Source organism: Entelurus aequoreus, linkage group LG01, assembly GCF_033978785.1.
Source record: "Entelurus aequoreus isolate RoL-2023_Sb linkage group LG01, RoL_Eaeq_v1.1, whole genome shotgun sequence".
NCBI classification, from domain to species: Eukaryota; Metazoa; Chordata; class Actinopteri; order Syngnathiformes; family Syngnathidae; genus Entelurus; species Entelurus aequoreus.
In genome coordinates, this window is record NC_084731.1 from 8,374,969 (window position 1) to 8,391,441 (window position 16,473).

Sequence of the window (16,473 nt, forward strand, 5' to 3'; positions counted from 1 at the left end):
AATGTTAAGATTTCATCATTGATATATAAACTATCAGACTGCGTGGTCGCTAGTAGTGGCTTTCAGTAGGCTTTTAAAGGCCTACTGAAATGATTTTTTTTTATTTAAACGGGGATAGCAGATCCATTCTATGTGTCATACTTGATCATTTTGCGATATTGCCATATTTTTACTGAAAGGATTTAGTATAGAACAACGTCGATAAAGTTCGCAACTTTTGGTCTCTGATAAAAAAAAAAACTTGCCCCTACCGGAAGTAGCGTGACGTTGTCAGTTGTTCACTCCCTCATATTTTCCTATTGTTTTCAACGCAGCTAGAGCTATTCGGACCATTACCCCATTAATTTGAGTGAGGATGAAAGATTCGTGGACGAGGAACGTTAGAGTGATGGACTAGAATGCAGTGAAATACATGTTTTTTTTCGCTTTGACCGTAACTTAGGTACAAGCTGGCTCATTGGATTCCACACTCTCTCCTTTTTCTATTGTGGATCACGGATTTGTATTTCAAACCACATCTTGAAAATGAGAGTCGAGAACGCGAAATGGACATTCAGTGCCTTTTATCTCCACGACAATACATCGACGAAGCTCATGCTAGTTAGCATGAGCTAACGTGATAGCATCTGTCTCAAATGCAGATAGAAACAAAATAAATAAATCCCTGACTGGAAGGATAGACAGAAGATCAACAGTACTATTAAACCATGTACATGTAACTACACGGTTAATAGATCTCAGCCTGGCAAAGCTTAACAATGCTGTTGCTAACGACGCTAAGGCTGACTTAGAAACTTAGCAACCGGACCTCACAGAGTTATGATAAAAACATTAGCGCTGCACCTACGCCAGCCAGCCCTCATCTGCCCAGCTCATCAACACCCGTGCTCACCTGCGTTCCAGCGATCGACGGCGCGACGAAGGACTTCACTCGATCATCCGTGCGGTGGCCGGTTAGCATCGGCTAGCGCGTCTGCTATCCAAGTGAGTAATCCTTGTTGTGTTGCTACAGCCAGCCGCTATACACCGACCCACCTACAACGTTCTTCTTTGCAGCCTCCATTGTTCATTAAACAAATTGCAAAAGATTCACCAACACAGATGTCCAGAATACTGTGGAATTATGAAATGAAAACCGAGATTTTTTGTATTGTATTCAATGGGGAAGGCATACCTCTGTTCCCCGGGCTACGTCAGGCGCATACGTCATCCTCCGAAGGCTTTTTCAACCGGAAGTGTGGCGGGAAATTTAAAATTGCACTTTATAAGTTAACCCGGCCGTATTGGCGTGTGTTGCAATGTTAAGATTTCATCGTTGATATATAAACTATCAGACTGCGTGGTCGCTAGTAGTGGCTTTCAGTAGGCCTTTAACATCCCTGCATGAGAAAGGGAAGCAATAAATAGGTCGCACTCCTACTTTCTATCTGAGATTCAGTAAGGTTAGTTTTGGGTGTTAACGTTGATGAGAAGTTTGGCAATAACGTGCTTGTGACGACTCACATTTTTCAAGTGAAGTGTTGCTAAAATCGCGGTCTTAATTCTTGACGTAATTAGTAGCAAAGAGACACTTGGGGGGGGATGGTGGTATGACTTGCTGCAACATGCTACTTATCCTTGCAAAACCACAACACAAATCAGCCACAGCCATTCATGTCCCGCCTTTGATTAGCGAATGATTTTAAGGAATAATCATAACAACGATCTCCCTCTGACATCAAGACGTGCCATTTCACCTCTAATGAAATATGTATTATTCCTTTTTTTTTTTGTGCTGCAGTTTAATGATTGCATCAAGCTGGTGCATTTGACTTGCAAATGCGAGGAGGTTTTTTTGCAATTTGCCACTGAAAAATAGAGCATGATATCATCATTGTCCCTCTGTGACGATGCAGGCGGACTAAACGCCAGCACAGAGTTAAATGTGGGGGATTAGAATTACTGGGGTTAGAGGCATGCATGATTACAAACTGTTGTGGACATGATTAGATTTCATCAGCATCGGCTTCTTGCTTACCGATCCAGTCTTGGTCGGGCGGGCGGCGAAGTGCAAAAGAGGACATTATTGCAACGGGACAAAAACAAAGTACACATTAGCACGCATCAGTTAAATAAAGGCTGGTATGTAGCTTCGGGGACGTTTAAATATATATGTTGGGGCAAAGGTCAGGGGAAACAGCTGCTTTGACATGTCAAATGAAGAAAGCTTCAAGTCAAGGCTATACACAAGCACTAGGGGTGTAACGGTACGGGTATTTGTATTGAACCGTTTCGGTACGGGGGTTTCGGTTCGGTTCGGAGGTGTACCGAACGAGTTTCCACACGAATATATTAAGTAGCCGCCTAAGCTAAAGTCTTAACAAGCTGCTCCGATTCCTTCTGCCTGTCTCTGTCAGAACTCTACACAGCACCCAGCATTGTCCCACCCACACAACCATCTGATTGGTTACAAACAGAGCGGTAACAGCCAATCAGCAGTGCGTATTCAGAGCGCATGTAGTCAGTGCTTAGCGTTTAGCAGGTAAGCATCAGGCAGCGGACTCTTCCTAAATGATAATAAACACCTCCCAGTCAACTACTAGTAACATCACTATGAGCCCGTTGACCTTCTAGAAATATAAAAGGCAGCTCAGCTCGCTCGCAGTCCTGGCTTGAGGTGAAGGCTAATTTGCTTTTAGCGTAACATTAGCTCATTTTGCGGTGTGTGTATGTGTGTGTGTTACGGACAGCAAAGCCCTGTCTGTCTGTTATTTCACTTCACCTTTGTCTGTGTTGATTGAGCTGTGTTGAAGCAGCAAAAAAGGACATTATGTTAAATTAAGAGTTTCTCTCTCTGATAGTTGATATAATAATGTAAGTGCATCATTGAGCCTACATGAACTCCATGGTGTTCAGGGATGAATAGTCTCTCCTATTGCTATTGTACCATTTTTTCAGCTATAGTTACATTAATCATTAGTAATGCAGCAGCCTGGTTTTGAATGGCAGGGTCCCTGCTATCACATGTTGATAACAATATAACATTTACATAATAAAAATCAACTACAGGCTTCCCAAATGCTGTAATAAATTAAGCATGACGAGTTGACTTGAAACTGTTTAATGTTGCACTTTTTATATGTAGAAGAAAAGTTTTGTCATTTTATTTAGTCTGAGCAACAACTTGAGGCAGTTTAATGTTGATTAACGTGGGCAGAATTATTATAGTGTTCCCAACGTTAAAAGGATAAAGCCATTGTTTACAAATTTGGTAAATAAATAACCAAAAAATTTACACTACCGTTCAAAAGTTTGGGGTCACATTGAAATATCCTTATTTTTGAAGGAAAAGCACTGTACTTTTTAATGAAGATAACTTTAAACTAGTCTTAACTTTAAAGAAATACACTCTATACATTGCTAATGTGGTAAATGACTATTCTAGCTGCAAATGTCTGGTTTTTGGTGCAACATCTACATAGGTGTATAGAGGCCCATTTCCAGCAACTATCACTCCAGTGTTCTGATGGTACAATGTGTTTGCTCATTGGCTCAGAAGGCTAATTGATGATTAGAAAACCCTTGTGCAATCATGTTCACACATCTGAAAACAGTTTAGCTCGTTACAGAAGCTACAAAAACTGACCTTCCTTTGAGCAGATTGAGTTTCTGGAGCATCACATTTGTGGGGTCAATTAAACGCTCAAAATGGCCAGAAAAAGAGAACTTTCATCTGAAACTCGACAGTCTATTCTTGGTCTTAGAAATGAAGGCTATTCCACTCAATTGTTTGGGTGACCCCAAACTTTTGAACGGTAGTGTATATTTTGTTGTTTTCTTACTGTACCGAAAATGAACCGAACCGTGACCTCTAAACCGAGGTACGTACCGAACCGAAATTTGTGAGTACCGTTACACCCCTAACAAGCACCGTTAAATCCTTTCTCGACATACATCCACAAAAAAACACTCAAGCAATGCCCCCACGCCTGGTTTCCTTGAAGGTAGAGCATGTTTGTTTATACAACATAAAACTGCTTACGGTGCATTGCAAAGACAACCTTGGGTGTTCTCTCTGAAAATGTTTGATCCCAGAAAGTCAACTTGGGGAGGAACAGAAGATCCCTCATGCTTTTTAAACATGGAAGTAAAGAAGCTGAATGGTGTTGTTTCAAAGGAAGGCAACAAGAGAGCTGCATGGTTTATTCCCTAATGTGACAGCAGTCCATGAACGTGGCCTGCGGGGAAATACCGCTGCTCTCATACAGCCACACTTCAAAGGACTCGTCAAACAAGTTATACTGTTACATTTCATTGTGTCCTGGGAGGCCAAAGAAGTGGTTAGAAAGGACCACAAAGCAAAATATTGGTTGGCCAGGACCTACAGGAACCACAGGGGAAGAACCTCCTACAGTCATCAAACACACTCCGAAATCCTTATAGGACACATTATGACAGACGGTTTCTAGTAGAAACGTCCAGGTGCAGTTTCTAACATTTCTTTTTGCAAACGTACCTGCTTTTTCCGGTACTCGATGAGCTGCGACAGACCAAAACCGGTGACGACGGCCCCGCTGCCTATAATGGCCGTTCGTTTGAGGGCCTTCCTGAACGCCATAGGTCCTGCAGAAAGAGCAAACTGCAGTGAAATGACAGAGCAGTGACGTCGGGTCTATAGGGGCTTTACGAAAGGATTGACGATCATGTGCGAGGAGGCGTTGCAAGCACTCAAGGAGTAAGAACACACGTTTCGCATTTTAAAAGAAATGGTGAAAAATACCAATGTAAAGTGGAATTTGCTCAGATCGATCCCGAATGATTCTGGGTGAAAATAAATGCTTCTCGTCCAACCTGATGGAGCTGAAGAAGTGCTACATAAAGGAATGGGCGAAACCGCACAAAGATAGGTGTGCCAAGTGTGTGGCAGTGTATTCAAAAAAAACTTGAGTTTGAGTTTGAGTTTATTTTGAACATGCAAGCATACAACATGATACATCACAATTTCCAGTTTCTCTTTTCAACATGTTCGAAAAGGAGTAGGAAGAAGCAGAGCTTATTTCATCCTACCCCTTTTCTTTGCATAACAGTTGCTAAAACTTTTTGTTCACTTCCTGTTCACAATTTATTCACAATAAACTCCATAAGTAATCACAATAAAAATAAATAAATAAATGATAGTAATAATTTAGTAATAATAATTGGTTAAGTAAGTCATATTTCATATGATGAGATAAGTAAGATTACTTTAAGAATGAATGACTGGATGGATGAAATAAATTGAGAATGTTTGTCATGGTTCTTCTTCTTTATACTTTGTAAACACTTTAAGTTTGAAGAGTTTCTTGAAGTGGATCATATTAGTACATTGTTTGATTGCTTTGCTTAATCCATTCCATCATTTAATTCCACATACTGATATACTGAAGGTCTTAAGTGTTGTACGTGCATACAAATGTTTTAAATTAAGTTTTTCTCTAAGATTATATTCCTCCTCTTTTGTTGAGAAGAATTGTTGTATATTCTTGGCTAGCAGGTTATAGTTTGCTTTGTGCATAATTTTAGCTGTTTGCAAATTCACTATGTCGTGGAATTTCAGTATCTTTGATTCAATAAATAAAGGGTTTGTATGTTCTCTATATCCAACATTATGTATTATTATAACTGATCTTTTTTGTAACACCGTTAATGAATGAAGTGTACTTTTGTAGTTATTTCCCCATATTTCTACACAGTAGCTCAGATATGGTAAAACTAGCAAGCAGTAGAGAATATGAAGTGATTTTTTGTCTAGAACATGTTTTGCTTTACTCATTATTGATGTGTTTCTCGCTACTTTATGTTGTATATTTTTTACATGAGATTTCCAGTTCAATTTATCATCAATCATTATACCTAGAAATTTAGTTTCATTTACTCTTTCAATTTCTACTCCAAAACTTGAGGCTGTAATTGCTGCCAAAGTTTCGAACAAAAGCTGTGAATATTTACTGTATGTACATATGATTTATCATTTTTTAATTATAATACATTTGCAAAATAAAAATCACATTGTCATCATGGGGTATTGTCTGTGGAATTTTGAAAACAAATACACTACCGTTCAAAAGTTTGGGGTCACCCAAACAATTTTGTGGAATAGCCTTCATTTCTAAGAACAAGAATAGACTGTCGAGTTTCAGATGAAAGTTCTCTTTTTCTGGCCATTTTGAGCGTTTAATTGACCCCACAAATGTGATGCTCCAGAAACTCAATCTGCTCAAAGGAAGGTCAGTTGTGTAGCTTCTGTAACGAGCTAAACTGTTTTCAGATGTGTGAACATGATTGCACAAGGGTTTTCTAATCATCAATTAGCCTTCTGAGCCAATGAGCAAACACATTGTACCATTAGAACACTGGAGTGATAGTTGCTGGAAATGGGCCTCTATACACCTATGTAGATATTGCACCAAAAACCAGACATTTGCAGCTAGAATAGTCATTTACCACATTAGCAATGTATAGAGTGTATTTCTTTAAAGTTAAGACTAGTTTAAAGTTATCTTTATTGAAAAGTACAGTGCTTTTCCTTCAAAAATAAGGACATTTCAATGTGACCCCAAACTTTTGAACGGTAGTGTATGAATTTATAACATGTTGGAATAAGGCTGTAACATAACAAAATGAGGAAAAAGTGAAGCGCTGTGAATACTTTCCGGATGTACTGTTAATACATATACATATAAAAAGATATATATATATATTTTAGGGATGTAATGGTAAACGGTATAATGATAAACGCCGATAAAATTCCCGACAGTTAGTGACACCGTTTGAATTTTTAATTACAGAAAAAAAGTAATTTATAAATGCATTTTAGGCAACACTGCTTACTTCCTGGAAGCGGAGTCACAGCAGCGCTGGCGCATGCGCACTAGCGTCGTTTGGCTTGAAAAAACATTGCGGAACACAACTACACAGACTTGAACTGGAAAAAGTCAGTGTTCAAAAACAACAAACAAAAATACAAAAATGAGGGGTATTTTATTTCAACTAAGCAAAATTATCTGCCAATAGAACAAGAAAATGTGGCTTGTCAAGACTTTACAAAACAAGTCAAATTAGCTAACTTCAATGAACCCAAAAATACCTTAAAATAAGTATATTCTCACTAATAACAAGTGCACTTTTCTTGGTAGAAAAAAAAAAACAGAGACCTTTTTGCTCAATATGTTGAAAAATATTCTTAAATGATGTAAATGCTAGTGCCATTATCTTGACATAATGATATGCGCTCGGCATTACATTTCTTGAAACCAGCAAACTTATACTAAAAACGAATTTATTGTTCTTAATGGAAAGGCAACAAGGCAAGCGCTTGTTACTCTCGGGGTCTCCTAGCCGCTCAGGCAAATCATATTGTCTAAAAATGCATTTTTCCATGGATAACATGACATCATCGCGTCAAGTGTGTGCTCTTTCAGTCAATTAATGCGCATATATACAGCCCGACCCCCGGCCAAAATTTTTTTAATTGTAATTTTGAAGAATTCCTCTGAATGTGCATGAACTATTTCTGTTCAAAATTGTTAGAAATGTCACATGTTAAATGTTTCAATATTAACTGTCAGTTTGCTGTACTGTGCCAACTGTACTACTTTATGAGTACGTATTTTCTATTGTTTCATTGAAAATAAAACAGCAAAGTCCATTTGGCTGTCATCCGTTTTATCTATGAGACAAAATTGTGTCAAAGTCATGATTTTTTTTTTCATGCTTGAAATAAGAAATGATTACTTTAAAAAAGTAGTTGTATACTTGTGAGTGTTGATGACACAGCTTTGCAACACTTGATATTCTAGTTTCAAGCATGTTTTACTCGATATAGGTCATCAAATCTCAGCAACAAGCTGTAATATCTTACTGAGATCATTTAGGACCAAAACACTTAAAACAAGTAAAACACTCTAACATAAAATCTGCTTATTGAGAAGAATTATCTTATCAGACAGAAAATAAGCCAATATCACCCTTATTTGAGATATTTCATCTTACTTAGATTTCCGTTTTTGCAGTGTGGCTACGGATACAAATGTCTATTTGCAGCAAGCATGTGACTGTGGAAATTCTGCTCATGAAAAACCATGGTAGGACTGTTTATTTTAACGGGTGCAATAAGTCTTGAGGAGTCTTGGGCGAACGCTTCCACAGTAACTCCAGCGGTGAAAATAAATTCCTTTACTGGTATGTGCACCGTTTTTCCAGGTCTACATCAAAATTATTGAAATTGTTTTTTTATTCAATACTGCAGTGTGGGTCAAGATATGATAAGCTGTTGCATATATTTCAAGGATTGTTGTCACATTCAATAGATCAACTCTTTCTCTATTTCAGTGCGGCCCTAATCCTTCTTCATAATATCATTTTATCACTGGGGGTCGATAAAGCTGAAGCTGCGGGCTTGATGTCAACACTGTTTTACTGTTGATATCAAAAATATTGCTGTGAGAAAGGTCACTACCAAGCTTTTAGTAGTATTAGACTTTTGCATATACAGTAGTAGGCCTAGTCGGCCCGTTATTCTTTTTTTTTGATTACCGTATAAAAGTTAAGCAGTGCCATCTATATTTACTTCAGTGTTTACCAACATTTAGAGACACTTTAGAAAAATCTCACCGCATAAATCAAATCAAATCAACTTTATTTATAACACCAAATAAGCATCACAAAAAGTACTAAAATAATAATGGTCTCACCCGTAAATGTACTTACCGTAATTTCCGGACTATAAGCCGCACCTGACTATAAGCCGCACCAGCTAAATTTAGGGGAAAATACAGATTGCTCCATATATAAGCCGCACCCGACTATAAGCCGCAGGGTTTTGATGTGTAATTAGCGTAGTATATAGGGGTTCCTTCTACCACGGAGGGGATTGTCGGGACAGAGATGACTGTTTGGGAACGCAAAGCGTCCCATTTATTAACAATAAATCTTTCAATCATTCAATCAAACTTTCACATCTTTGACATGGCGAACAGCGTTCGTGCAGAGTACAAATAATACAACGGTGCAAAGTAATACAAAGTGCTCGCCTGTACGTTATCAAAATAACCAGCCTACCGGTATATGAAAAGTCAGTCTTTAATCATTGTGTCATCGTCTTCCTCCTGCGTACTAAAACCACCGAAATCCTCTTCGTCTGTGTCGGAGAAGAACAGGCCGTAAATAAGCCGCACCCTTGTATAAGCCGCAGGGACCAGAACGAGGGGAAAAAGTAGCGGCTTATAGTCCGGAAATTACGGTAACATTATGTAACACAGATCAGCCATAAATCCATTTTCTATAGCACTTGTCCTTATTAGGGTAATCATTTTTTCACAGCAAATCTGATTAACTGCTGCTAGGACTGCATGATTAATCAACATTATGTCAATATCGAGGTTTTAATTAGTGCGATTAAGTAACTGCAAAAAGCTGAGGGTTTTTTTCTACCACCGTCACCGGCATTTGAGCGACAGACACGTTCGCCAATCAGAATTGTTAAGCCGCGCATTTAATTGTCTCTCGCTTCAAACGTCTCGCTCCGTGCATCGCTCTTAGCACCCAAATTAACTGAACACAGTGAGCCCTCTTGTCAGTCATTTACAATCTTTGTCTCGGTGGGCGACTCGGGGAGACCGCACACACAGGAAGCACGGACAGAGAACCTCGCCAATCGACAGTCAGAAGTTCCGCAAAGTAACAAAAAATAGGAGGAACAATATATATCAGTGGTCCCCAACCTTTTTGTACTTGCGGACCGGTCAATGCTTGAAAATTTGTCCCACGGGGGGGGGAATAGTAAAAAAAAAAAAATTTTTTTTTTTTTGTGTCATAAAGAAATACAATCATGTGTGCTTACGGACTGCATCCCTGCAGACTGTATTGATTTATATTGATATATAATGTATATATTGTGTTTTTTATGTTGATTTAATTTTTTTTTTTAAATAAAAAAATAATTTTTTTTTTTTTTTTTTTTTTTTTTTCTTGTGCGGCCGCGGCCCGGTACCAATCGGTTCACGGACCGGTACCGGGCCGCGGCCCGGTGGTTGGGGACCACTGATATATATGATTACAAAGCCATATGTTCGATTGTGGTAATATTTCAGCTTCACATCTGATGGGCAATATAAGCCCATCAACACAGATGTGAGAATGCGAGAATGCCGTAATCACTTGATGGCAACCAACTAGGGGTGTAACTGTACGTGTATTTGTATCGGTACGGGGATTTCGGTTCGGTTCGGAGGTGTACGGAACGAGTTTCCACACGGACATATTAAGTAGCGTAACGCACGTTGTGTAAACAATGCACACGTGTGTTGTGCCTCGGTGTGCATTGTTTACTCAAAATGCCGGACATTTGAGGCATTTAAGAAACTCCGCCCTGACAGCTCCACAAAAGAGGACATGTCCGGTGAAAAGAAGACGTATGGTCAGTCTATCGTAGCCCGTTAGCTGCTAACATGCCGCTAACGGGCTACGATAGACTGACCATGTCTTAAATGCCTCAAATGTCCGGCATTTTGAGTTAGGGTTGCGTGTATTTTCAATGTACGCTCAGGGTTAAGAAGGGGTTAAAAACAAAACAAATTGTGTGCGTAGCAGCATTGGTGAGGGAGGGGCAGAGAGAGAGAGAGAGTTATGATAAACGCGCATGCGTCGCCAGGCTCTGCTTTTTATCCATAGATTTATCAGATTTCATTTTTTATTATCTATAGCAGGGGTGTCAAAAGTGTGCCCCGGAGGCCATTTGCAGCCCACAGCTAATGTTTTAAAGGCCCACGGCACATTCTAAAAATACTGTTAAAATAAACAAAAACATAACACAAGTGAAATAAAAAAGCTTAAAGTTTAAATGTAATTTGGAAAAAGTTGCAATGTTGACTGATAAAACAAAGCTGTTTTTTTTTCTTTCAAACTGTCATTGCTCAAAACATAATATTGAATCAAAATCAATGTTATTACGAATTATTGACCTATCCAAGGTTCCCATTACTTCACATCAAATATTCCACTAAGAAAAATATTTTTGGTGGAAGACTTTGTAAATTTGGTAAATAAATAACCCAAAAATTTATATTTTGTTGTTTTCTTACTGTGCCACAAATGAACCGAACCGTGACCTCTAAACCGAAATGTTTGTGTACCGTTACACCCCTACAACCAACACAAACACAATGTCCGACCTTGTTCTTCCAACAGAGGAAAAAATGCTCAAAGATGTTCAATATTTATTTAAGTTACATTTTTGCTTACAGAAATGAGAGTCCATGTATTTATATTTTTGTTGGTGTATTTATTTAGGATTACAAAGTTATTTACATTCCGGTTACATCACAATGATAAACAATTCTACAGTAGTGAGAAATACAAGTTTATATCCTTTTAAATGGTTACTTGCATTGTTATCAAATAATATAATCACATTACATTATAAACACTGTATAGTCTTTATTGATTACCGTATTTTTCGGACTATAAGTCGCAGTTTTTTGCATAGTTTGGCCGGGGGTGCGACTTATACTCAGGAGCGATTTATGTGTGAAATGATTAACACGTTACCGTAAAATATCAAATAATATTATTTAGCTCATTCACGTAAGAGACTAGACGTATAAGATTTCATGGGATTTAGCGATTAGGAGTGACAGATTGTTTGGTAAACGTATAGCATGTTCTATATGTTATATTTATTTGAATGACTCTTACCATAATATGTTACGTTAACATACCAGGCACGTTCTCAGTTGGTTATTTATGCCTCATATAACGTACACTTATTCAGCCTGTTGTTCACTATTCTTTATTTATTTTAAATTGCCTCTCAAATGTCTATTTTTGGTGTTGGCTTTTATCAAATACATTTCCCCAAAAAATGTGACTTATACTCCAGTGCGACTTATATATGTTTTTTTCCTTCTTTATTATGCATTTTCGGCCGGTGCGACTTAATACTCCGGAGTGATTTATACTCCGAAAAATACGGTAATCACATTACATTATAAACACTGTATAGTCTTTATTGATTATTTCTTCAGTTTAAGAGCACGATGCGGACCAGGGGTGTCAAACGTACGGCCCGTGAATAGGTTAATCTGGCCCGCAAAATGAGTTTGCTAAATATAGGATTGGCTGCCACTACTCCAATCAGCGCAGGTGCAAGCAATCAGATGCTCCCGTTGTGGCTGGCGGCAGACTAAGGCAGCAGCGACGCACAATACCTTTTTTTTTATTCTAAATCATACACTCAACAGATAAAATCACGAAATGGTAAGACGTAAAGACTTAAAACCTCTAGAAAGAGGTTCCGCAGCCTCCGTAGCAGAAGGTTCTGTAACAGCTTCTTCCCTCAGGCCGTAAGACTCTTGAACGCATCATAATTATCCCCTCAATTCCCCCCAAAAATGGATTAACTGGCTGGAATATAAAGACAATATAACATACATCCATAAACGTGGATGCATATGCAAAAGTGCAATATATTTATCTGTACAGTAATCTATTTATTTATATCTGCACCTTATTGCTTTTTTATCCTGCACTACCATGAGCTAATGCAACAAAATGTTGTTCTTATTTGTACTGTAAAATTCAAATTTGAATGACAATAAAAAGGAAGTCTAAGTCTAAGTCTTAAGTCAACTCGACTATCAAGTTTGTAGTTAGAATTCGGTGCAGCATTCGCAATTTGTTGATGGCACGATGTGCACCCTGAACTCCATTGCACAAATGTGTGTTTCTACCTTTGTTGTTTGTTGTATTTTATTTTATGTTTATACCATGTTCACATTGGTTAAGTAAGTAGGTTTTTTTCCCTATTATGGTGTCATTTTGACAATTGTTTTGATTGTAATTGTAATATTTGAATGATGATAAATGAATATGTTGTGGCAGTAGCAGATGTCAACAATGCAGCGGTTTTTCGAACATGTCTTTAATGGAAAGGTCACTACGAAGCTATTAGTGCTTCGTAGTGACCTATGTTAGGTCCTTGCAACATGAGAATGCTCAACAGGAAGTGCTTAAAGCTTAATGGTTTTGTAAATACACTGAGACAAAGTTTAAATGTACTGTGTTCTTCATGGTGTTTTGAAACTGCAACAAGTTTTTCCTCAGAATTTTCAACTAACTTCAAGCCTTTTGCCAAGAGGATTATTTGTAATGTAAACATTCTCAGAATGTGCTTGTTCTATTTTTGCCCGACGTAAATGGTTAAATGGGTTATACTTGTATAGCGCTTTTCTACCTTCAAGGTACTCAAAGCGCTTTGACACTATTTCCACATTCACCCATTCACACACACATTCAAGGCAACCGCTTGTTACTCTCGGGGTCTCCTAGCCGCTCAGGCAAATCCTATTGTCTAAAAATGCATTTTTCCATCGATAACATGACATCATCACGCCAAGTGCGTGCTCTTTCAGTCAATTAGTGCGCGAGGAATATATATATATATATATATATATATATATATATATATATATATATATATATATATATATATATATATATATATAAATACAGCCCAGCCCCCAGCCAAATTGTTCTTATTGTATTTTCGAAGAATTCATCTGAATGTTCATGAACTATTTCTGTTCAAAATTGTTAGAAATGTCACATGTTAAATGTTTCAATATTAACTGTCCGTTTACTGTACTGTGCCAACTGTACTACTATATGAGTACGCATTTTCTCTTGTTTCATTTAAAATAAAACAGCAAAGTCCATTTGGCTGTCATCTGTTTCAGTGTTTCCCATAAACTGCCAAGATACCTGTGGCGGTGGGGGCGTGGCTATGGGCGTGGCCATGGGCGTGGTCACCATGACATCATCGAGTAAGTTGCATAATTTACTACAATGATATGATTTTCTCTAAAAAGGCTCAAAAAATGTATACTTACTAATTAATAATAACAGTTTTGTTTTAAACATCCATCCATCCACCCATCCATCCATTTTACAATATAATTACAACACTTTATGTACATATTTATATACAGATTTGAACAATAAGTTATTCACTGAAATATATTTATTAATTGTGGTTCTTACAAAAAATATATCTTATAAAATATAAAAGCTAAAATGTCTCTTAAAGCTCTGCCCCCATACTAAATAATGTAAGTTTAGCCTACTACTACAACCATAGTATTTACCAGCAACATAAAGTGAAACAGAGGCAGAGGTGTCCTGCCACAGTCAGTAACAAATAAACAGAAAACAGTAGTGGTCAAATACAAATAAGGCAACAAGAGAAGTATCCTACACTTCTCTTTTGTAAAGTAAATATGAACAGCCTATATGGGCATCTACATCAACTATATAATTTGCCTGAGAAGCTGGACAGGACAAAAAAAATAGAAATAAAATAAAATAAAATAAAATAAAAAAAATATATATATTTTTTATTTGTGGCAGACGTAATTCTTTTGTGGCGGGCCGCCACAAATAAATGAATGTGTGGGAAACACTGTGTTTTAATCAATTGTGTCTTTAAGGATTTTTATGTTCATGCTTGAAATAAGAAATTATTACTTTAAAAAAAGCAGTTTTATACTTGTGAGTGTTGATGACACAGCTTTGCAACAGTTGATATTCTAGTTTCAAGCATGTTTTACTCAATATAGGTCATCAAATCTCAGCAACAAGCTGTAATATCTTACTGAGATCATTTAGGACCAAAACCCTTAAAACAAGTAAAACACTCTAACATAAAATCTGCTTAGTGAGAAGAGTTATCTTATCAGACAGAAAATAAGCAAATATCACCCTTATTTGAGATAAATCTTACTTAGATTTCAGTTTTTGCAGTGCAAATTGACAGTGTAAAAGTAACATGTCTTCCCTAACTCTGTATTTTCTCAGTTTTATGCATTTTTATATATCAAATAATTGCAAATAGAATCGCAATTATTGATTGCTGGGAATCAGAGATCCTCACACACAGACCATAGAGATGAAGTCATTCAACTTGAACATACAGTAAATACAGCCTGTCAGCTTTTTGTGCAAGCTCCCCCATTCTTTCTGCATTACCCATGTTACATCAGATCCCATAAGACCCTTATCAGCCCCTGCCTAATGGCCAGCATGGCTTTCACACCTTGCATAGGCTTCTCATTAATGAGAGCTATGATGGCCAAAAATTGACTATAATTGGGACGGCGGAACTGTTATGTGACACAGTGGACCAGCCGCCAGCACACATTTCTTCAGACACTAATGGGTCACCTGATCAAGTTAATGTGGCGCCATGGAGAGAACCCTCTTACATGGGCCAGCAAACTAAGTCAGCATTGGGAAAATGTGACCTGTCTTGAATGTTGTTGTTTAAATCTACTCTTGTGTAAGCCGGGGGTCAGCAACCCGCGGCTCTAGAGCCGCATGTGGCTCTTTAGCGCCGCCCTAGTGGCTCCCTGGAGCTTTTTCAAAGATGTGTGAAAATGGAAAAAGATTAAAAAAAATATATATTTTTGGTTTTAATATGGTTTCTGTAGGAGAACAAACATGACCCAAACCTTCTTAATGGTTACAAATCCCACTGTTTATATTAAACATGCTTCACTGACGAGAGCATTTGGCAAGCACTGTTTTGTCCTACTAATTTCAGCGATCCTTGAACTCATCGCAGTTTGTTTACATGTACGACTTTCTCCGACACTGCCACAGAAAGACATGTTTTATGCCACTCCTCCTTTGTCTCATTTTTTCCGCCAAACGTTTTATGCTGTGCGTGAATGCACAATTTGTGAGCTTTGTTGATTTGATTGATTTGCTGCCTTCATTATAACACTTTTATAAGACTTTTGAAGTCATTTTGATAGTAGGCTAATATAGCTAATATAGACACTTACATCATGTGTTGCCTTCATTATAACATTTATATAAGACTTTCAAAGTCATTTTGATAGTAGGCTAATATAGTTAATATAGACACTTACATGATGTGTTGCCTTCATTATAACACTTGTACAAGACTTTTAATGGCATTTTGATAGTAGGCTAATATAGCTCATATAGACACTTACATCATGTGTTGCCTTCATTACAACACTTATATACGGCTTTTAAAGTAATTATAATAGTAGGCTAATATAGCTAATATAGACACTTACATCATGTGTTGCCTTCATTATAAGACTTGTATAAGGCTTTTTAAAGTCATTTTGATAGTAGGCTAATATAGCTCATATAGACACTTACATCATGTGTTGCCTTCATTATAAGACTTGTATAAGGCTTTTTAAAGTCATTTTGATAGTAGGCTAATATAGCTAATGTAGACACTTACATCATGTGTTGCCTTCGTTATAACACTTATATAAGACTTTTAAAGTCATTTTGATAGTAGGCTAATATAGCTAATTTAGACACTTACATCATGTGCTGCCTTCAATATAACACTTATATAAGGCTTTTAAAGTCATTTTAATAGTAGGCTAATATAGCTAATATAGACACACCATGTGT

General features: G+C 37.4%; 1 protein-coding gene across 1 annotated transcript in view; it reads right to left on the reverse strand.

Annotated features, from left to right (window-relative positions):
• Positions 1-16,473, reverse strand: part of gpd2 (glycerol-3-phosphate dehydrogenase 2 (mitochondrial)) — a 70,419-nt gene that overhangs the window by 52,133 nt on the left and 1,813 nt on the right. Inside the window, exon 2 of the mRNA XM_062043556.1 lies at positions 4,496-4,602. Within this exon, the coding sequence (XP_061899540.1) occupies positions 4,496-4,597 (102 nt within the window). The 5' untranslated portion in view covers positions 4,598-4,602. The remainder of the gene's footprint in view (positions 1-4,495; positions 4,603-16,473) is intronic.